We start from the raw sequence: 23,008 nt of genomic DNA on the forward strand, positions 1-23,008 counted from the left end.
TCAGAGTTTTTCACAGTGCGTGACATATTGATGGCTTTCGAAAACAATTGCCAGTTGCATAAAAACATTGATTCCCCTCGTGTTTTTGTGGTCTAAGCAGCCAATATACTAGGAGAAGTATCATACAAATGTTTGCTAGTTAATTCATTTTACAGCAGAAAGTGTTAAAGACAGCCTTGTTTGTGGAACAAACTACCTATGGACATCAAGTGTAGTCCTAGTATTGCAATTTTTAAGCGGAAACTCAAGACACATCTTTTTAAATTAGCATATTATTAATTTTTTATGTTATTTATATTCTTATATTTAGGTGTTAATTAGATATGTATAACAGGTTTTAGACTTTTTGAACGGATGTATGTATAATAGGTTTTAAATTTCTTTTTTTAACTGATGTATGTAAAGCGCATTTGGGCAATTTGGAGAGTGCGCTATATAAATAATAAAGTATTATTATTATTATTAAACTAAATTCCAGATGTTTCTGCAGGTTTCCGGCCAACATGTTGGTGTACTTCAGCAGTACACCAATATGGCGTCTCCATACTAAACTCTACAAATTTGAGTGGTATATTTTGCCGAATAATTCAAGTACGGAATATCGCACTGCCCTGAGACTCAGACCCGTTGTTACATGGTAAGCGATTTATGTTTTCACTTGATTGACGTGCAACCCAAGAATAGGTGCGCAATGTTCGTGTTTTACTGAAAAGTATCATTAACAAGATGGCTGAGGCAAATTTCACTAATGCCCACTGGACCACCAAAATGCAAAATTTATTTGCCCCAGGCAATCAAATCTGGGGGTTTTCCTGCCCTGATGTTATGCCAGTTCACCAGTTAATTAATTAGTGTTTTAAAATTTTGCAGCAGTGAGTCTGAGGCAACGTTTGCCATAGCTTGTAGTGTCTACATGTATATGTGGTTGTTGCAGCTAATAATCATGCCTCTTAATCCGTATATGTTACAGTAAGTCTCACTGTAACTAATAAGATACGTAATTATGTACATGTATGCAGGCATTGCACCATAAAGTGATTTATAGACCACTGCGACCATGTCCTGAATTCTTCTTAATTGTTTATAAACTTGCCACGTCTAATATTCTGTCATTTGGAGTAATCCAAAATAATGGTCAACATGAAATTTTCACCAATTCCTAAAACTAAAATGGAGTTTCTTCAGCTGCCAAAGGCGCTGCTTTTCTGTCATAGACGGGAATAATGAAATTTCCAACACCAAGTAGGTCTAAAACACTAGTTCAGTGAAGATTATGGGCAACGTTTTTGGCTAGAACTATGTGTGCAACTTGTTTGACCATTTTTGTTCTTTTCACATTTTGACTTCCTCTGTAATCTATTAACGGATGCATGGCAACATGGCATCTATTTGTTGATATAATAAAGAAATATTAAAAGTTGAGAGAATCAATCCAAATGTGTGCATTATTAAGCTTATTATACAATAAGGAACAGATATTGCAGATTGGGGACGAGGAATGTGGGTTGAAACTTGATAAAACAAACTTGCAAATTGTTACAGCTACAAATAACTAAGTTGACAAACTGCCAGGAAGTGATTGATTTAATGTTGACTTTTGCATTAACTTTCAAGAAAATGAGAAACCTGGCTAACCGAAATCCTGGCATCTATACAACAATAAGTTACAGCCCATGCAAAAAACGTACATGTAAGAAATAATTATAAGTATAACAGGAAAAAGATTTGGATTAAAGGTGTTGATGAGGTTTGCATCTCAACCTCAAACCTTAACCTTACAGTTTCACTTACAGATCTTCCTCCACAGTCCCACATCTCAACAATAAGTGATAACATCTTCTCATTAACATCTGTGCCAAGGTCTACAGACTCTAAACATAAGGTTCAAAATTAATGTTTGTCTCTGTGCAAACAAGAAAGTGTCAATCTATAGTTTAGTACGTATTACTAAGGGAGCATAAAAGAAATGTCAAAACCTCCCATTTAGGGTACTTGTAATTATTGGCAAGCTGTATGTATAACTTGCTTTTGACTACACATACTTAATATTTGATTGTACTCAGCTCAGGGTTTGAGAAAATAATTAAGTGACAAAATTGAGACCTTTAGTACACTTTTGCTCTAATTTTCCTTGAGATTGCAAAAATTAATACATGTACTAGTCTTGTGAAACTGCAGTACCAAATGTTTGACAAAATCAAAGCATGCACGAAACTTATGCAAGTCAATATGGTATGTGTGTATTTTTCTCTACAAATTAACCTAAAGCCAAAGCTCATTAAAATAAAACCTTGCATTCTGCAGTGAGTGCAATCACACTAATGGTTGGACTTGACAAGAGTGACTATATATACTGACAGATGACTACACATACTTAATATTTGATTGTACTCAGCTCAGGGTTTGAGAAAATAATTAAGTGACAAAATTGAGACCTTTAGTACACTTTTGCTCTAATTTTCCTTGAGATTGCAAAAATTAATACATGTACTAGTCTTGTGAAACTGCAGTACCAAATGTTTGACAAAATCAAAGCATGCACGAAACTTATGCAAGTCAATATGGTATGTGTGTATTTTTCTCTACAAATTAACCTAAAGCCAAAGCTCATTAAAATAAAACCTTGCATTCTGCAGTGAGTGCAATCACACTAATGGTTGGACTTGACAAGAGTGACTATATATACTGACAGATGACAATCTAATTTACAATGTAACAAACAAGAATAAATCATATTACAGTAGTATAGACTAAAACAGTGGATAGCGTCGAAGGTGCACTCTGATTGGCTACTCCAACTCTGAATTATCCTTTACTATTCACCTAAAAGCAACTCGCGCAGGATTTGCACCAGCAAATATTGCAATCGTTGCATGAAGAAATTATCTCACTGTTTTAGTATAATACTAAAACAACCATTCACCTCAATGTCAGTGACCAGTGGATCTTTACCTCGCTGCTTTGCAGCTCGGGAAACATCCACCACTAGCCATCTCCACTTTGGTAAATAGTTGTTAACCATTAATTTGATTAGTCCTCAAAGGGATGGATTGAGAAAAAGAAGTAACTTAGTTATTGCATCGTATTAAAGTGCCCCTGTGATCAAAAAAACCACTTCCTTTTTTCCTTCAGATTTTGAAAGTGTGTTTGCTTAACACCTGACTGGCAAAATTTTGAGCTTTGATTTTTATCCAAAGGCCGCTTACTTTGAGTGTAAGTTTTGGATTTCACGGTCCGCCATTACTCACGTTCAAAACTGACCGATTGCACCTCAGACGGTTGGATCCAGGGAAAAGTGACATCAGAGGCTCACTAGCTTAAAATTTCAGCATGTGAACGCAGCTTATTATATATGCAAAGCGTGAGTTTAAAAGTCTGAAAGCCCAAAACCCCCGTGCTGCATATTAATTCTGCGGCGTACACACGTATTCCATTCTTAAACTAGTGAGCCTTTGACGTCATTTTCTCCTCGATCCAGCTCTCTCAAGAACATAATGTTAGTAATGGTGGACCATTAAATAGGAAAATTACAGTAAAAATGAAGAGGTGTCTTTTTGAAATCAAGGCTTAAAATGTGGGTCACTTAGTGTTTTGTTAACATAGTTTTGAAATCCAAAGAAAAATATGAATTGATTTTTTGGTCACAGGGGCACTTTAAGCAAACTTATTATATACTCAAAACAATGTGGCATTTCTGATTGGTCAATGACAAATGCATAAATAGGTTATAGTGTGCAATACAAACGTTGCTATGGAAACAGCAATGGAGTGATTTTGTGGAGAATAGAACTACAAAATTGCATGAACTTGCTTGTGTATTTTGTGATTTATGGTCACTCATGATGTTTTGAAAGTTCTCCAATTTTGAAAACTTTCAAAACATAACTTGTGCCTTTAAATCACGAAATGCACTTGTGAGCCTTATAGCTCTAAACTCCTGTGTTACATTCTTTATGATATACACATATTCATAAATAAGTGAAACCAACATTCATGATTTTAAAGTTTAGCAATGGTGAACTGGGTTTAACATTACTACCATAAGTATGATAAACATTATTTTAACATACAAAGAATAAAGAGAACTGGCATTTCTATGGTTAAGACACCTTTAGTGAAAAGTTCTTTTGGCCAGGGGGAGGAGAAGGATAATGAATATTTTCTGCAACAATGCAATAATGCAAAGAAAACTATGAACAGGGTGATACTTCCTCTCAAATGAACAAGAACAAAAAAAATGCAATACAAACCTTTTCCACTCTGAAAGGGTTTCCAAGATGTAACATGCACACCTTCTGTGGAAGTATCGGGAAATGACTGTGTCATTGCGGAAAGACTTGCCATTAAACTTGTTTTCCCACTGCCTTGATTTCCAAGAAATGTCAAACGGCACAATGGCTGCAGATGACATTTCTTCAAAAATTCACAACAGGACTCTAGACTTTGAATTGCCAGGTTAAGTGGAGGACATTTTAGAGCAGTGCAACCTTCCACCTTTAGTTCCTTGAGTGATAAATTATTTAATAAGGAAAAAGGTATGTGTTTAATTGCACACTGTGACATGTTGATAAACGTTAAATGATGACATTTTGACAGCAGAGCATCTAAAGATTTTTCAGTCAATCTGAGACACCATTCAAGTTGAACAATTCTTAAAGAAGTACAGTTTGTCGAAAGTGCAACAATTGAAGCATCTGAAATGTCTTGACACCCAGATAGGTTAACACTTTCAAGCAACTTGCATTTAGAACAAAACAGCTGTATGCCTTTATCAGTCAATTTACAATGAGAAAAAGAAACATCTTGTAAATTTGAACAAATATCACCAATTCCTCCAACAATGTCATCATTCACTGCAGAAAGTTCACTGACATCCAGTGACGTAAGATGTGACCCAAGATGAGCTAAAAACTGTGTCAAACCATTTGGCGTGATACTCTCAAATCCACAAAGTGCAAAGTGTTCCACTTCCAAATCTGTTCTTTGAAGAAATGATGCAAAAATGTCATCACTCAAAACCCAGCTTTTGTCATTATCTTGGTTGTCACTGCTGGTGTCGTTATCATGATTCTCACTGTTTTTATCAAATGATTCATCCAACTCAGATGACACGATTGTAACACGTCTTAGAGTAACACAGTTTTCCACAAAATAAGAAATACCCACTGATGACAGATTTCCACATGTCCCCGAGAAAGAAACACTTGTCAACTGTGGGCAATGCTGTGACATCTTACAGGCACATCCATCATCGAAGGAATGACAGTTGTGAATGGATAGTGAATCAAGACCAGGGTTTACATGTTCCACAATGGACTGAAGATCTTCTGAGGAGATGGTACTGATGTGCTTGAATACAAGTTCATTGATTGCTTGGTTGCCTTGAACAGTTTGCTGCAATGAACAGGAACTGTATTGAAAACTATGTTACCAGTAATCCAATCAGCATATTACAAGATGCTTTGGAAGTTTAATTTATTAGGATTAAAGTAGATTCAATCAGTTGATTAAGTAAACCAAAGTTTAAGATTAGACAAACATCGTGGATATACAAACATCCACAGTTTTTCAGTGATTATATATAATTACTTGGTTCATGTCAGCAAGGTTTTTTTTTGTCTTCATCAGCAAAGCCTACAATGTAGGAGTAAAATGCATCAGAACTAATCTTGAGATTTTGCAAATATTGCAAATTCTTGTCAACCATGAAAATATTAATCTTTCTCATTGTTTTATGCAGACTTTTGGCTTGCTCATCAGTAAAACCTCCTTCTGACAGCCACATAGAAAAAGAAAGAAACCACAGGACCAGAGAAAGACATGACTCTTGAAACAGTTTTAGGAGCTGGGGTATGGTTGTTAGGGTTAGGGTTAAGGCATTGAGCTTAATATGATGAAATTGAGCTTAATATGATGCAATGAGGCAAATATAAACTTTGGCAGAAGAAAAACAAACATTTAATTTAATGGACAATGTAATTACATGTATGAATCAGTGTGCAAAGAAATGCTTGCCGGGTTGTCCTAAAATCCGGAATCCGGAATCCAGAATCACAGTTCATTGTTTTACCAATACAGAGAGTAAATACTATAAAACATTCATAAAAGCTAACCTCAGGCCTAATTAGGCCTAAACAAACGTTTTTAGGCCTAAGGTAAGCTTTTATGAATGTTAAATATAGTTTTTACTCTCTGTATTGGTAAAACAATGACCTGTGATTCTGGATTCCGGATTCTGGCTTTTAGTACAACCCACGCTTGCCCAATAGCCTGGGGCTAGTGGATAATAGCGGGTAAATGAAGTTTTTGGGGAAATGTTTTGAGGAAATTACTATTGTGCTTACAAGGATTTCTCTTGGGCTAGTGAAAATGACAGTCAGTCTAGTACATCCTGGCTACAGCTTGCTCAAAGGGCAAACTGAAAAAATGAATCTAATTACATTGCACCCTGAAGAATCCGTTAAGATTGACATTCTTTTGCATGAGTGGTTCTGAAACTCATCTAAAATATGACATGATTACAATTATATTTCATTGCATCTGAAAGCAAATAGAGTTTGCTTACTTTGTAAAATATTTTGTGTAAGCAAGCCCGATAAACAACAAACTTAACAGTGAGAATCTTGCTCGGAAAGAAAAGGCAACGAGTGGCAATTTTTCACAAGACACGCAAAGGAAATTTTTTTCATTCGAGTCTTAGATTTGATTTTTCATTATTTATGCCCCGAATGTCAGATGACTGGAAACATAAATGTATAGCACGGATGTTGGGGCGACGGGGTATAAACATTTCGCGCCTCAGAAAAACAAGCGATGAATTGTTTTCGACAAAGACTAAAAAAACCAACTGAAAGTTTGCTTTGTTAACTCTTGCAGGGTAAACCCTCTAACATTGATCGGCGTGATTTCTTAATTTTTGGCGTCCTCGCTTTGTCATGAACAGGGGTATTTTTTGTCGTATTTCATTCGTAAATATTTCATGAAGCAAAATTTAAGATAGCCATACCCTTCAAACAAAATTCCAAGAAACATCCTCGTTTTCTAAGCCAACCTGCTCCACGTAGATAACTTTAGAGAGAACATTTGAATGTCGACAAACAAGAATCGATGTTGTAAACGTTTCAGATCATTTACGATGACCTTTTGGCAGTTAACGTTTTTCGTACACATTCTCTTTGAGATACAAGCTTCTTTTAATAGCTTTTAATAGCCTTACAAATAGCTCTTATTGGTGGCAAAATGGGGGAAGCTGTTTGGATAATTAACGGGTGATAAATTCGAGGTAAAGCACAGCGCTGCATACTTATATTTCAAATGAAGGCGACCTTGTTGACAATGCACTTCCTGTAAAGTTGCACAAGGTTACGCTTAAATCGCAAGATTAAAAGAGACTCGTAATCCCATGTGCCTTGTTATAACTAGCTTTGAAATTGGAATTTCCAAGTGATATTTAACAAAATTATCGTCGATCCTGGGAGAAGATTGTAAACGAAGTTATGAAAAATAGTTTAATTTCGAAGCAACAAACCTTTATGTATTCTGCAGTTGCATCTGGTTGGAACACAACAATGTTGGATGCCATGAACACACTAATTCCACAGAAATACCCTCGAAATAATGAAAAATCTATTAGCAAAGAGTGATCGCAGATACATCGTGAAAAGTCGTAATTTGCAAGGAACGAGCCAGGTTTCCATAGAATCGAAGCTCAAGACACAGCTGGCTTCTGTGTAACCATGCGCAGTGATCCATTCTGGAACCATGGTGACAAAGACTGCTGGTGACAAAAAAAGTGCAGGACCATGGGAGAGGGTGTTGGGATATTTCTTCCGCGAACGGAACGAGGTTTTTCGCGCGCTTTTTGCAGTTAGAGCTTTTTTCAGTGAAAGTGGTTTCAAGGTATATTTCTACTCTTTGTTACAAAAGTATGACTGACTGTCCTCGTAGAATGAGAAGTCGAAGAACATCACAATATTGGTGGGAAATGATATTTCTTGTGAAATATGAATTACCTAACAAGGTTCATAACAACTAAAATAAGTTCTTCCACAAATCCCACAAATTGTAACAGACCCGAGAGAGTTGAGCTCAAGCGCCTCCTTAACTTTGTTGTTAAGGCCATTCCACATAGCAGCAAGCCCTCTTCAAAGGCATATATTTTGTGGGGGTTTTCTTGAAAAGAGCACATGTACGAATTGTTTTGGTGGAGGACACCCAAGAAGGGTTTAAGTAACCTCAGTTGTATTTCTATATCCCTGACGATCGTCGCTATGGGATGCCTCACCTTTCACTCTTTATAAGAACGAGGTAAGCAGTATCCTGAGGTTTTTTTGTTATTTGTTCGTATTTTAAGCAGATGAAAACTTAGCCATTGTTTGAACATGGCCATGAAACCAAGTAGCCCCGTAGCTGCAATCTTTTTTGGAAGTGTTTAGGAGTGGCCGGGCATCCTGCAGTTAAACCAGACGACCTTTCAGTTGTAATTAAGGGTGCGTTCGATTGACCGTAATCCGGAATAGGAATACGTGGAATATAAGTTAGAAACGGCCTTCGTTTTTGCGGAGATTCACATTAAAATTGTCAAACATCTGCTAAAATGCTATTTTAAACATATTTTTATTATCCTTGCTGCTTCGAAACGCACCAAACATACCGCTTTTATCATCACTCCACGTATTCTTATTCGGGAATAGGGTCAATCGAACGCGCCCTAAAATTATGAGAATAGCACGTGACTTAGCATATGACGTTTTGTTTCGCCTCCATGTTGCATCTTTGATGGTTGTCACATGTTGTCGGTGGTAGTCACAAACACTTTTACAAACATTCCACCCCTCAAGCATTCCAGTATCAACAGCCAGCACTCAGCATGGCTATGGCCGCAATCCTTTATTTTCTCCTTGTATGCATGTGTTTAGCTTCTTTCACGCTAGTGTTTTGCTTCGTAGTACACCTGCATCACAAACACAAGAAACTGGATCACATTCCAGGCCCCAAGCGTGACGGATTTTTCTGGGGAAATGTCAAGGGAATTCAACGTCTTAAAGAGAAGCATGGTTACAGTGGAGTGCAAGTGTTGAATCTACTAGCCCAAGAATATGGCCCAGTTATGGTCGTCTGGTTGTTTCATCTTCCCATTATTTATGTTTCAGAAGCTGATTTAGCAAAGAAAGTGCTCATTACTTGCAACTATCCGAAAGATGCTTGGTCATACAATAAACTAGCATACGTCTTTGGAGAGAGGTTTCTAGGAAAAGGTCTAGTTACAGAAACCGATCACGAGAAATGGAAAGTAAAACGACTTTCACTTAATCCTGCTTTTCACAAAACTTATTTAAAGGAACTAACTGAGCAGTTTAATGCAAGTTGTGACGTTTTCCTGGAAAAGCTAACTGAGTTGGCTGATGGAAAAACCGAAGTACTGATGGCTGATGAGTTTAACAAAATTACTCTTGACATAATTGCGAAGGTGGGCAAAGAGTTTGTACTGTTAAAATATTTTTAAAAAAATGTTGATGTGCTGAAGATCTGACCAGTACAATGGGATGGAAAATATTTCGAATTGTGATACCTATTTTGTGGTTTAATTAAATAATATTCTATTCAGTGGTAAGGTGAGAGAGAGATTCCAATTATTTTCCAACACCCCCCTTGTGGTTCCCTGCTAGCCGAGGTTTCTTTTCATTTGCTTTCTTGGGGCTAAAAGATACCTCTGCTATGGGTAGAAAATCACTGTGTTGAGCATGCGCGGCTGTTATTTAGCGACCAAATCCTCACATGATACTTCACATGTTGTATGGGCTCACTTAACAACAGCAGAATTACTGTAAAGGAATGTACGTGACACAACGGGCCCAAGTTACAGTCAGCAAACATATCCTTGGACATGCGTTTCGAAGAGTGCTGTCCAAGGTAGTGGACGGCAGTTGTATCAAAGTAAGTTCTGACCGTTGGCAGAGGTTTCTTTTCTAGTACTCGTCAGTCCAGTGAATGCAGAAAAGAAGAGATCTTTGCTAGCAGGGAACTCTTGTGGAAGAGGATTTCATCAACTTTTTACTGAAAGAAGAAATCAGATATGGATGCATGATCTTCATTGGGACCCATTTGCCAGACTAGTAGGGCATCATTTTTCCACAAGGCCCCTAGAAATATGCTTAAAGCTCCCAAAATCATTTTTTTTGGGAAAAAAAATTATGTAGGATTTAGTTTTCCAATAAAATTGATTGGTATGAATAAGTAGTCCATGGGTAGGGGGAGCGTTGCAGATGATAAAATGAATGTCCGGTTATAAATTGATTTGTAATCATATATTGTTGAAGTCTATTTTAAGTATTTATTTCATTAAAAGTCTTAGTTTAAATGTTAGTTTAAACTTGCAAACAAATAGTGCTAGGGTTAGTTATTAAGCCACATGTAAGTTGACAGACATAGAATTCCTTGGTAACCCCTGAATTTGTTCAAACAAAAAGGTTAAATTAAAAAAAATTGAATATTGATTATACTGAACCCAGTTGTCGAAAGCCTGATTGAGCTAATCCTGAATTACTGGAAACTCACATTGGAGTTTACTTATTGATCAAAAAATATCCACAAGATTTTCAGAAAGAAATAATATTAATTTAACAATAATCATATCAAAAATGTCAAATAGCCTTCAGTTTTGGCTTACATTTTTGTTTTGTTGTGGCATAAAATTACATTCATTTGTCAGGCTTTTCTGACGGGTAAAATTAAAACCTTAGTTATCAGTAATCCGTAATATTTTTAACTATGGATTTGTGACAACTGGGCCCTGGTTGCTAAGCTAAATAACAAGAGTAAAAGGCACATGACACATTTGTTTTCACATATATAAAAGGTCCACTGGAGTATACGGATTTGTGTTTGTGGGACACCCAAGGGGTCTGATGTTTTCATTTTTTGGTAAAATTGTGTTTTTGTCTGAGGCCTGCATTTTCTAGGTGAAAATTTTCCAAGCACCCAGTGGATACTTAAGTTTGACTCAACTATATTAATTTTATAAATTAATGCTTAAATTATATGCAGGTCAAGTAAGTTTTCATGTTAACGAACACAAATATGATTTACAACAAAATGTCAATAAAAGTTCAAGTTTTTAATGCAAGACAATCACAACAAGTTAAACAACTATGATAATCGTGATTAGAATTTCAAGTTACCAAGGTTATTCTTGGGACTAATGTTGATGAGACTACCTAAAGGAAATATAATTTTGGAAAGAATTATGGTGTTTTAGAACATTTTGGTCTTACGTTGTGCATCACTTACACATTTCTGCATTGTATTTCCTGTGCTAATTACATTATGGGGTATTTTTTGAATGAGTTGTATTCAACTGGTCATAAATTAACCACAAAAAATCTGATACTTAATGTTTCCTTTCTTGATAGGTTGCCTTTGGTATGGATTCAAAAATAATTGAAGGAGATTCTATATTCCCAGCTGCCTTTAAAGAATGTTTAGCTGCACCAATTTGGTGCCTTACACACCCATTTTATTTCATCAACATCAACAGCTATGCCTATCAAAGTTCAATTATTGCTGCAATTCAGTTTGTGAGGGATACCGGGAAGAAACTAATCGATGAAAGAAGGAAGGCCATTAAGACTGGTGAAGATGTACCAAGTGACATTCTCACTTATATTCTCAAGTCAACAAATGAAGATAGCACTGTCGAGTATGAAGAACTCATTGATCACTTTGTGACCTTCTTTGTTGCTGGTGAGTGAAAACCTGTAGTGTATATAGGACTGGGACATGGTAAGTGACTTACTGGCTGCAATCTTCCCCTCCCCCCCTCCCCCATCCTTTGAACCCATTTCATTATTTTCTGTTTACGGAGGCAGTCAACCAATCCATAGCATTTTATATGTAGTAATAAGGAGGGGGCATTATATGGGTTAATGGGTTAAGTAGTTTTTGACTGCTTAACCCAATGACTTCTCAGGTACCCTAGGATGCCCCCAGCTGATGAGTAAAATTGTCTGGTGCTAGACAGAGTAAAATCTCCTAAGTATCACTCCCAGGGGTCAATGGGGTAACTGTAAGTGGGAATGGCTTTGTTGAAAAATATACAACAAGAGCTATTTACATCAGACGAGGGGACAAAACCTCTACTTTGGTTATTTTAAAGAAAGAGTGTTTTTAGGTCATTCATAAAATTTTTCGGAAAATGAAGAAGTAAATGTCGTAAAAAAGGTTGCTGTTATTCATTGTGGTGATTAGTACAATAATAATAAAGTGTTCTCGTTTGTCTCACGATGTAGGAGCAAGGGTGGCACAGTTGGTTAGTGCGCGGCCTTGGTGCAAGAGGTCTAGAGTTCGATCCCCGGATCTCACATCCTTGTTTCGACTTCTTTCCTTTCAGTGTAGCCTAAGTAGCTTTAAATACCCTTAAAATGGAGCACTGATGGAAAGAGGGGGGTAAAATGAGCGCACTGTCGGCTTCCTGGAAAAGAGTACTCTCTATAGAGTAAAGTAACTTCTGACGTTAAATAAGGTGTACCTTTACCTTTACCTGTAGTCACTTGTGATGTAGATCGCGACGTTTCGACTGCATACTGCTAGTCTTCATTAGGCAATGAGGTTGAGTGGTTTAATACGCGTCACCTTTTAAGCAGGATGCTCTGCGGTGATTGATGCATTTTGATCCTCACTGTTTCGGTGTGTTGTTCCTTCAGCAGTCCGCTGTTGTACGGTTCTCATCTCATTGTGTTTCTTAATCGTGGGCATCCATGCTTCCAGGATTTCTAAGTATTCCACTATCCCTGTTGATGTTGTTAAGGTGAAGTCTTATGTGAATCGCCTCTTTGACCCTGTGTGTGTACCAATGAGGATCACGATCACTGAACTTTTCTTGGTTCCAAAGCGGGTTGTGTCCAAACAACCGGGTTAGCGTGTTCTGAAACAGCAGAGGTCTGGGTACAGGTTGTGCGGAGGTCTGGGTACGGGTTGTGTCCCTAACTAACCCATACCCACACCGGACACAACCCATATGCAGACCTCCGCTGTTTCAGAACACGCCAACAACACCAGACACAACTGCTTTGGAACCAAGAAAAGTTTATTGAGCATGATCCTCATTGGTACACAAGCAGGGTCAAAGAGGCGATTCACATAAGACTTCACCCTAACAACATCAACAGGGATAGTGGAATACTTAGAAATTCTGGAAGCATGGATGCCCACGATTAAGAAACACAACAACAGGAGAACCAGTCGACAGCGGACCGCTGAAGGAACAACACACCGAAACAGTGAGGATCGAAATGCACCAATCACAGCTGCTGAAAACCAACCAATCACAGTGGAGCATCCTGCTCAAAAGGTGATGCGTAACCAGTCATCCTCATTGCCTGATGAAGACTAGCAGTATGCAGTCGAAATGAAGAAGTTAAGTACAGGTAATTCTTTTTTTATTTTTTTACGCTGAAAAACAGGCCAAGAAACAACTGCAGCCTTGTTGTCATTTTTGTTAGCAGAGATTGGAAAACATCCTGAAGTTGAGAAAAAGTTAGTATTTTTGTACTTTTATCTGTCCATGTAGCTATTATATGACAATAACTTTGTATTATTATTATTGTTATTATTATTATTATTATTATTATTATTATTATTATTATTATTATTATTGGTTTATATATGCATGCAACTCAACAGACAGAGATACTGCTTTTGAAATAAAAATTTGACCCATTATGATTGGAAGAGAATGTTATTTTCCTTTTATAGCTTTTCGCTGTTTTGAATTTTTGTATTTGATAGTCATGATTTATTTTGTTTTCTGCGTGGTATTTTGGGTGGTGATTAGTATAGGTAATTGCATGGGCCTGAGGGCAATTAAGGATTGATTTCACACATATTTTCAAAGTTTTCACAAAAGTTGTGACAAGGGCAATTTTGAAAACTGAAATTAATCCTTAATTGCACAAGGACTCATTGCGATTACATCTTTATCACATGACGGGTAATCTTATTGAGGGAAGGCAGTGCAAAGATGCAACAAAAAATTAATTACAGTTAACTTAACTGCCCAATCAGTTCAATGAACACTTGAGTTTTTTTTTAAATTACTAATTATTTGTGCATTTTATTTATTTAATGAAGACTTCAGTCTTAGAAATTACAGCAAACACGCTTTCAATCGGTTAAAGTTCAATTCAATAAATTGCTGCTGTCAACAGAAATAAGGCTTAAACTTGTTTTATATGTGGATAAAGATTCTTTTGTAACCTCGCTTACTCTGGCTTAGCAACTGTTAACCAATCAGGATCAAGTAATCATACCCTCTTGATTAAGAAACAGTGCCTTCTGTCTCAGCCAATCAGAATTCAGTAATTTAGGGTTTAGGGTTAGGGTTAGGTTAACCCCTAACCCTAACCGTCATGGTATGTGATAAATGCATGTATTATTATTTCTGATCGCCTAGTGACATTTTGGAATGATTTTGTAACCAAGAAATACTTTTGTAATCGCAATAGGCCAAGGGTTAAACCTAATCATTAATTTCTTTTGAACATTGACTTTGCATGTGAGGTAGGGTGCAACATATCGTTTTTACATTTCTACCTTGCAAGTTCTGCTGTCAACAAAGTTTTACTTTAAAAAAGTATTCCATCTCTTTTCCTTTAAGATTATCTCAGGAAGTTGAGGATGTTATTGGATCCCGTCAGTTTGTTACTAATGATGACCTTAGTAAACTCCAATACACCAATCTTGTGATCAAAGAGACCCTGCGGTTACATCCTAGCGTTCCAAGTTTTACTCGTCTCATTGACAAAGATGATGAACTAGGAGGTTACTCTATCCCAGCTGGAACTCCTGTCAACCTCTTGCCTTATGCCTTGCATCGCAGCCCGAAATATTGGAAAGATCCAGAGAAGTTTATCCCTGAACGGTTTGCTGCAGATAAGGAAGATGAGAATAGATATAGACGCTATGCATATTTCCCTTTCTCTTTGGGTCCACGGCATTGTATTGGTCAAACATTTGCTGAGTTTGAGAGTAAAGTGTTGTTATCACGTTTCATCAAATCTTTTAAATTCCAGCTTGTTCCCGGACAGGATTTTGGATATGAAGACCCTAAGACTACACTGTCTGCAAAGGATGGAATTCGCTGTGTTTTAACGTTGCGATAGCTTGTAACGCATTACATTAGTGAAGTTTTTCAAAAGGATACAAAAAAAGAAACATTAGTTTTGATCAAACACTTTATTATTTATCTTTCCATACACTTGAAAATAGCTTTTTCTTTTCGTGTGATCAAACCATTAACCAATGAAAACCATCATTGATTCAAAAAGACTGCAAACCAGCAGACTTATAGACCTAATGTTTCTGGCAAGTGTTTAAATAATTATCATAAGTTGGCTTGTTTTTCTTAATTTTTGTGTTTTTTGGTGGGTTTGCATATATTTGTAATTACATGTAAGTTTTACCTATGAAGGGTATTGGTAAAGTTATTTTAGGATAAATGTTCTCAGTGTACTGTGCTTCAAAATCTATAAACATACCAAGTAGCTAAGAAAAGATATATATAATTGAGTCTTGTAACAATGGTACAATCTTGTTTGTGAATTTACATTAAATCTCACTTTAAGGGACCGTTCATTTATTATGGGGGGGGAGGGGGTGGGGAGTTTGAGATGGGCATTTGCATTTTCTTGCCACTGCATAAATTAATGTGGCCCCCTAAGGAATATGCCCATGAAATGACACGACCCACCCTCAATGACGGTAACAGTTAAAATTGCTCATAAACTCATACTTCTCGTCCACAATATTAATCTCCCCACCAAAAGCAAACATGTTTTTCCATTCTTACCTTGAGATTCCGCGTTTTTTCTTCATCGCAAGACTCGCTAAGTTGTCAAAACTAGCAGTAATTTAAACCCTCGACCGTGATGTGAGAGGCAATCTACGTTCTAATCAGCTTATGCAATACCTCAACAAACGTGGCTACAATCTCTCTTCCTCAAACAAGAAATACGACGTGCTCACGCTATCAAACGGCATATGCAACATTGTATAGTCAGACTATCGGTTACTTGAAGAAATTCGCCCGTATTTTTCATGCATCTCGCGTGACATTTGAGGGTGTTGAAGGTCACACTTCGGTCAACTAGAAGCAATTGACAACTGGTTATGTCCACTTTCTTTGGCAACGCATAACATACAAATGCAAATTGGGGCTTCCCCCAGTACCCTTCCGGGATGCTCAGATTCCTAGAGTTTTGGGCATCCCCTCCATTACTATCAACATTACTAACCCTCAATTTGGCTAACCCCAGGCCTAATTAGAGTTTGTAGGCCTAGGGTTAGCCAAATTGAGGGGTTTGAGTCACTTTCAAAAAGGTAAAACAATGACCTGAAACGAGTGACCTGTGGAATGTGACCTGTGTTTTAGCCCCACCGCCCAAAACACTAAAGTAAAAGGGGATGCCTTCATCACGAGTGTTTTGGTTGGGATACCCAAAACCCGGCCAAATGCTGCGAAGGAGACTGGAATGAGGCAACTGGCTTTGTAGCCGCGCCACTGTTCGATTTTTCTCTTACCTGTCCATTGAAAACCTTTTGTCGATCTCGTTGTCTTCGAGATAATCAAGGTTAATTCTAGCCATCGTCTGACATCATAGGCTTTTGTTTCATTATTCTGTTGTTGGTATGTTTCAAGCATCTAACCAGGGGTATATTTTGTGCAAAACTCTCAGGTTTTAGCAAGGTTGTTCACACACAACATGGCCAAGTCAAAGAATCACACGAACCACAATCAAGGTACGGCTGTAATATTCAGGCCAGCTTTCTTTGTTTATCAGGAAGATTTATCACACGTATGCGTGCACTTGAAGCCCGGATTGACAATGAGTTTCAATTGTGTTCTCATGAGAGCGATTTCAGAGTACTCGTTCACTCTTTTCTACTTGCAGCGTCTGCATCGTTTAAAGATGGAAGCACATTTTCCAAAATTAGTCATACGTCGAAATACCTAGTAGGCACATTTCTGGACTTAGAATCACTGTATCGACAGTCTAGTTATCACCTTTAATTTAATTTTATTTAGTTTGCATATGACAATAAGAATATTGAAAGTTAAATAGTTTGACCATCTACAGCAACTTGGCATTATATCACTGATTCTTAATGAGAATCTCTGGTCTTGATTATTGTTGTGGAGGAACGACGTGTTAATTAATGACTAGATTCTAAAATACTGGTCCACTCTTCTAGGGTGCATTCCGCATAGACCCCACACCGAATTTACGTAGAGGGCTTTGAAAATGTACGCAGAGTAGGCCACAATAATTCTACGCCGTTGGTAGCATACTAGGCCAATCATTACCCCCGGGCTCAGATCTTTTGCTGCCGCGCCGCTGTGAAAGAAAAATCCTGGAGCCTAGTTTGTTGAAGCGATGTCCATACTTGCTATCAGGAGCAAAAGCATTTCTTTTCATATTTGTGTGTTCAGTGGTCGTGCTTTATTTTATGTAGCCATCGCTAGAAATCGGAGGCATAAGAGGTGGCTAATATTGATTCAGGTTTTCGCTTATCGTTGACAAGGAACTATAAATTTCCGTTTTTATCAGTTATCACTTCCATGCCTTACAATATTAGCAACAATATTGTTCATAGAAACAGATAATATTCAAGGTGTGCACTTTAATTTTCTTACCATTTTGGTCACTGGTCAGTACATTGTTGTGGAAAATATAAGTACGGAATATTATACAGTCAGGACAGCAAGTTCTAGTGTTTCTTCCAATCAAGGGCTAGTGAGCCGCGAGCGTTCACTGAAAGTCAGCGAAAAGCAATAGCCCACTGCCCATGTTAAAAAAGAGTGGAAGCACGGGATGCAAGTAGGCGCGCACTCAGTTATGGGTTCGTTTGGGGGCACAAGAAGTTAAAAACAAATGTGTGTGCGCGCGTGCCTTCCCTAGCCCCAGGTTTCTGCTCCTCTGAAAGCGAACAAATTCACCTTGGAATGTGCTGGTATTAGGTCAGTGGTTGCTTGCCAATGCTTGCTGGATACAAATATTGTACTGTGAGAGGTGTTTTGCAAAGATATAGGCACTCAAAAGGATCATAAATTTATTTTATATATTAGCCGCAACGGCCACAGGTCAAGTAGCCTTTTGTGGCTACGCCAGGTTAGTGAGGGATATGCCAGTTACGCCAAATATTTCTTTGCTTCAGTATGCCGACATCTTGTCGATTGCACGCCGGTACCCTGCAAAATTTTAAAACCCACGCCAAAGATCTTCGGCATAACCTAAACCAAATGCACCCTGGCCACTCTTTTTCTTGAGTCTATTGGTCTATCACTGAAGTCCTGCATTTGTATATGGTCATGAATGCTTCCTCACACAGTCCGCTTGTTTGTAACTGCAGTCCTGTACTCATGCGTTTGGTCACTTAAGTGATAAGGGCTTATCTTAGATCGTTAGCTTTCAGTTAAGGGTTTGGGACAGTGCAAATCCTATCTCAGCTTTGACTACATGACTGTGGTGAGTCCAGACAGTCCAGACAGTAGTGGCTATTTGTGATGTCTTTCCTTCATCCACTCATGTATAATCTTCCACTTTGGGACTGTGGAGACAACCCTTAATATGTTATCATTCTTTAACTTTACGTAATCATTTTTAATCCTTGACTGCGGGACTGATGGCAACCACTTATCACTCCTCAACTTTGTCCTCGTGTCTAATCCTCCACTATTGGACTTGGGACTGCAGTGGCAGCCATTTGTATCTCTTTCACTTTATCCAGTGTTGCATAATCCTCAACTCTGTGACTGCAGTGGCAAGCATACATGTATATACATCACTCATAAATCTTATGCATCATGTCTAATCCTTGATTGTAGGACTGCTGTGACAGTCATTTATAACTTTTCTTCATTGTATTGTGCTTATTTAATTAAAAAGAAGCGACTTTGTAAAAACATTTAGCTACAAAAAAATTGGGAAAAAACTTTTCTTAAAAACATTTAAGAAATTGTGTAAAAACGGTTTAAAATACACGGTAAACAACATCGTCACTCTTTGGAGGTTGGGTGCCCGAAACATCCTGGAGCTTCCACTATTGGCGGCCAGCTCCAAGATGGAGACTGCACCGATGGCTGGCAAACCTGACAACCCAGCCATGAGCCCCCAAGCCCCAGAGAAGAACAGGCACCCGTCACACTGATACACGGTGGAAAGCAGAGGGTGGGGAGGGAGGGAACAAAAACCGCTAAACGCTCCACACACAATGCTCCTATTTCCCGCCACACTGATAAATAAGCGATATAGCCCAAAGCACGAGGTATTCCACGCATGCGCAAGTATACTAAAACCACTGACCAATAGGCTGCAGTCGCTCCTAGTTGTTTACTTGGTTAAACTTCGTTTAACCTCATTTAAAAAATACACGACCTTCTTGGATGTCATTATCAGGTGAAAAAAGGACAGTTAGAATATTCTATAAATATAAAAAAAAAAAACAATAGTTCATTAAGAAAAAAGGGAACATAAAAATATGCTACAAGCTAAACAAAGAGTTTAGCACTTATGGATCACTCTGAGTGTTAAGGCTAGGCCTCAGTTCTTTGAGAAACCGCATTTCGTAAAGGAGGCAGTCAAATTTTCTTTGGCACTTGTCAAGAACACGAAATTTTTGGCATATTAAATTCTCAAATTTATTTGGCATTAGGATTAGGTTGTACATTTAATCTACAATACAAATTTTGTTTTCATATTCCCTTGAGAACCAAATCATAGTGACCACAGTAATGTAGCTTTGAAGTGGACAGGTTTTCTAGAATCTCTCCAGACGATTGATAAGATTGAAATTTAATTATTGATGAGATAAAAGATGACTATTTACACCTATGCTCATCTATGTCTAATTTGACAGCCCGAAAATGGCATAGGAATGGAATTAAGAAGCCCAAGCGGCAGCGTCACCCATCTCTAAGAGGGGTAAGTTGTTTGGTTACTTATTGTCTTCCATTAGGTGAATAGTTATTGCAGAAGACCAATAGAACAGTGAATTCTGATAAAGAAAATTACTACCTGTGAATGAGTGTTGTCCTTAGTAGCATGTATACATATATGTACTGTAAATGGCAGAAATCAGGTGAGGCCTTACGCTACTGTGAATGTGATGGATGAAGAACCTTTTGCTGTTCTACAGTATCACGAACTTCTTTGTGCATCACCCAAGGAAAAATCTGTGACCTGTGTGGGAATCAAACCCACAACTTCCAAATTAGATCATTGTTGCTCTACTGACTGAGCTACAAGGGCAGATGGGAACAGGCTGTGGGAGTTTTAGGACAAATCAGCTTGGCCCAAGCCAAGTCTAAGTGTGAATGAGTGTTGTGCTTAGTAGCTTTTATGCACAGTAGCATGAGACCTCACTTGTTTTTTGTTGATTACATAAAATTACTACTGGTAACAGGCAAAACTGGGGAATTGTTACAAGCATGGGTTGCATTCTGGCAAACTTCACGTTCCCCCTGCAGACATTGATGACCCCATCCCCCCAATAATAAGACCTCCTTTGCTCAATGTCTCTTCTTGATAAGAGTGTAGACGACAAGCTTACGTCGGACAAGTGCATTTCTTCTCTCTCTTTGTTAGGAAATAAATAACCAGTTCAATGTTATGTTAAGGTTCTGAAACTTAATTCCAAGAAATGTACTTCTAAGGCTGTGTAAGGATTTTAGTTTGCCACATTTTGATTTTTGTTAGATTCTGTTTGGCAGTTCTCCTGTTCTTGCATGACTTAAAAGTAGAGGCATGAAATTGGATTTTATGTGGATTTATTTTAGAAGAATACAGCTCTCCATAGTGTTCTACTTGATAAGATTAACTGCTGTGTAAGGGGTTGTTTTTCACTCACTCTCTAAGCTACAGTATTAAATGTTTACTCTCCGCTCTACCCACTGTAGGTTGTGCGGTAACTACAGTACATTGTCACTTCCCAAACCAAGAACTAACAATGGGTTATTATGGTCTCCATTTATGTTCTCCATTTTTTATATCATGCTGCAAACACAGGAACTCCCCTCCAGACTACCAGAAAATATGTTTTCTAGTTATGAGAGGACAAATTCTTAACTTCAGTTTTGAATGATGAGTAGTAATGTTTTCCAGTGTAACTATTTTTTCCTTTTTGCTAGTTTTGTACTGTACCTCCATTTTTCCTCAAAAATATTACCGGTAGCTTTCTATGGAGCTACTCAGAAATTTTAGATAAAATCTACGTTGGTATGTATTTTTAAGAGATTAAATGTGAGGGGGAACAGTCTGGAAGGGTACTTATTTCTCTGGTTGTTCAGTTTGCAGATACAAACAAGGTTGTTGTGGAGGGAACTTTGCCTCCATCTTGAAAGTGTCATACTTCCTTTGAATTATTTTTTTGTTACTTCCAGGTTGATCAAAAGTTCCGTCGCAACATGCGGTTTGCAAAGAAGCACAACAAACTTGAGAACACTGAGAACACTGAGAAAATGGAATCATAGTTGCCTAAAAATACAATAAAAATGTAAACAATGCCTTATGGTTATTTTTTCTTTTAAAAAATGAGATGTCTTGCAGTTTTTTCACTGCTCTTTTGTGTAAATTGCTTTAAACCTTTGAATCCTGAGAGTGAGACCTGTATATGATACTCTGACTAACAATTGTGTTTGTTAAAGGGGGTCTGCTTCAGGGATGAAAGTCATTTCAATTTTGGGTCGGACTTTGGTTTTCCCGTGTTTTTCGTGCAGATATTTAATTAAAAGATGGATGCAGTATTTACCTCTTACTTGTTTGTCTGTTTGCGTTGCTTCAGGAAATGGAAATATTGTGTGTCTTCTAAATTGGAAAATTTCAAAGAAATAATAGTAGCAAGCACTAATGAGATAACCAATATTTTTATTGGCTGCCATCAAGACTAACAGGGTTTACATTATCATATGAATAACAAGTATTTATTGATTTTCAAACAGATTCATTGGTTAGGGTTAGTTTCGACGTATGGCGAAAATGTCATTGATTTTGAATCTCCCTCCAAATGTCTGGGAATAATCATAGACAGTAAACTTTTTTGGCAAGAACGCACCAAAAGTCTGCTAAATCCTCTAATAAGAAAAAAGCAGTTATTAGAAGAATTAAATTTTTACCGTCATACATACTCCAGGCCTTCTACTCAAGAGCGTTAATCCTACTGATGGAATAGGCCCACTCAGGGACACAGAAAAACTCTCATTAGGGTGGGAATCGAACCCACGACCTTCGGGTTAGATCACCGCTGCTCTACCGACTGAGCTACAAAGTCAGACGGGAGCAGAAGGTGGGAATTGAGGACGTCAATGTCATGGCATGAATGTGTACAAGTGCAAGGAAGGGTTACGTGTTTGTAAACGTTGTCCGTGTAGCACTTATATTTCAACAGAGATAACTATCAGTCGGTAGAGTAGGTGTGATCTAGCCCGAAGGTCGTGGGTTCAATTCTCACCCTAGTCAGAGTTTTTCTCTGTCCTTGTGTGGGCCCATTTCCATCAGTAGGGCTAACGCTCCACGGTTTATGTGGGTGGAAAACTAGCTCTTGACATCACCCTCTGATAGTTACATCTACTTAAGACTCTACTTCCAAGTGTCTTGTATGGTATCGTGGTTTGGGGTTCCTGCTCACCCGCGTCAATGGACGACCTTGAGCGAATGCACATACGAGCTGCGAAACTTGTTTTTAAACCTCTCAGGAACCCTAAAACCTACACTGAAATCCTATATTAATGTATTACATGATCTGGTAAAGAAAAAACACTCATCTTTGCGTCTGAGGAAAACCATGAGCAACCAAATAGCTTAATAAGTTGTAACAAGGTATCCTCCATGATAAGAAATAGAAACGGGGAGTAAATTAAGCGGGTTAATGAAAGTAAGGGTTAATTGGCGGTGCTCAGTCTCGCGGGCGCATAAAAGTTCCCGTAAGTAGGTAGGGATGACGACAACAGCTACGAGAA

At 37.9% G+C, this 23,008-nt stretch overlaps 2 protein-coding genes and 2 long non-coding RNA genes across 4 annotated transcripts in view; 3 read left to right on the plus strand and 1 right to left on the minus strand.

Annotated features, from left to right (window-relative positions):
- LOC137987690 (uncharacterized) overlaps positions 1 to 1,781 on the plus strand; it is a 12,341-nt gene extending 10,560 nt beyond the window's left edge. The window contains exon 3 of the long non-coding RNA XR_011120696.1: positions 1 to 1,781. This exon is cut by the window's left edge and continues 535 nt beyond it. This is a non-coding gene — a long non-coding RNA (uncharacterized lncRNA).
- LOC137987687 (uncharacterized) overlaps positions 1 to 8,489 on the minus strand; it is a 20,989-nt gene extending 12,500 nt beyond the window's left edge. Inside the window, exons 1-3 of the mRNA XM_068833758.1 lie at positions 7,529 to 8,489; positions 4,251 to 5,394; positions 1,792 to 1,871 (exon numbers count right to left, since the gene is read on the minus strand). Coding sequence (XP_068689859.1) covers positions 1,792 to 1,871; positions 4,251 to 5,394; positions 7,529 to 7,582 — 1,278 coding nt within the window. The 5' untranslated portion in view covers positions 7,583 to 8,489. The remainder of the gene's footprint in view (positions 1 to 1,791; positions 1,872 to 4,250; positions 5,395 to 7,528) is intronic.
- Positions 8,490 to 8,728: 239 nt separating this feature from the next.
- On the plus strand, positions 8,729 to 15,623 carry LOC137987688 (cholesterol 24-hydroxylase-like). The gene is made up of 4 exons (XM_068833759.1): positions 8,729 to 9,469; positions 11,412 to 11,742; positions 13,461 to 13,533; positions 14,654 to 15,623. Exons 1-4 carry the CDS (start codon positions 8,870 to 8,872, stop codon positions 15,156 to 15,158), a joined length of 1,509 nt encoding a protein of 502 aa, XP_068689860.1. The 5' UTR covers positions 8,729 to 8,869; the 3' UTR covers positions 15,159 to 15,623.
- A 906-nt stretch (positions 15,624 to 16,529) lies between these two features.
- LOC137987689 (uncharacterized) lies at positions 16,530 to 21,556 on the plus strand. Its single transcript, XR_011120695.1, has 4 exons — positions 16,530 to 16,625; positions 16,731 to 16,794; positions 19,912 to 19,976; positions 21,434 to 21,556. It is a non-coding gene; the product is annotated as an uncharacterized lncRNA (long non-coding RNA).
- The last annotated feature ends 1,452 nt before the right edge of the window (positions 21,557 to 23,008 follow it).

This window comes from Montipora foliosa, unplaced genomic scaffold (genome assembly GCF_036669935.1).
Source record: "Montipora foliosa isolate CH-2021 unplaced genomic scaffold, ASM3666993v2 scaffold_380, whole genome shotgun sequence".
Classification (NCBI taxonomy): domain Eukaryota; kingdom Metazoa; phylum Cnidaria; class Anthozoa; order Scleractinia; family Acroporidae; genus Montipora; species Montipora foliosa.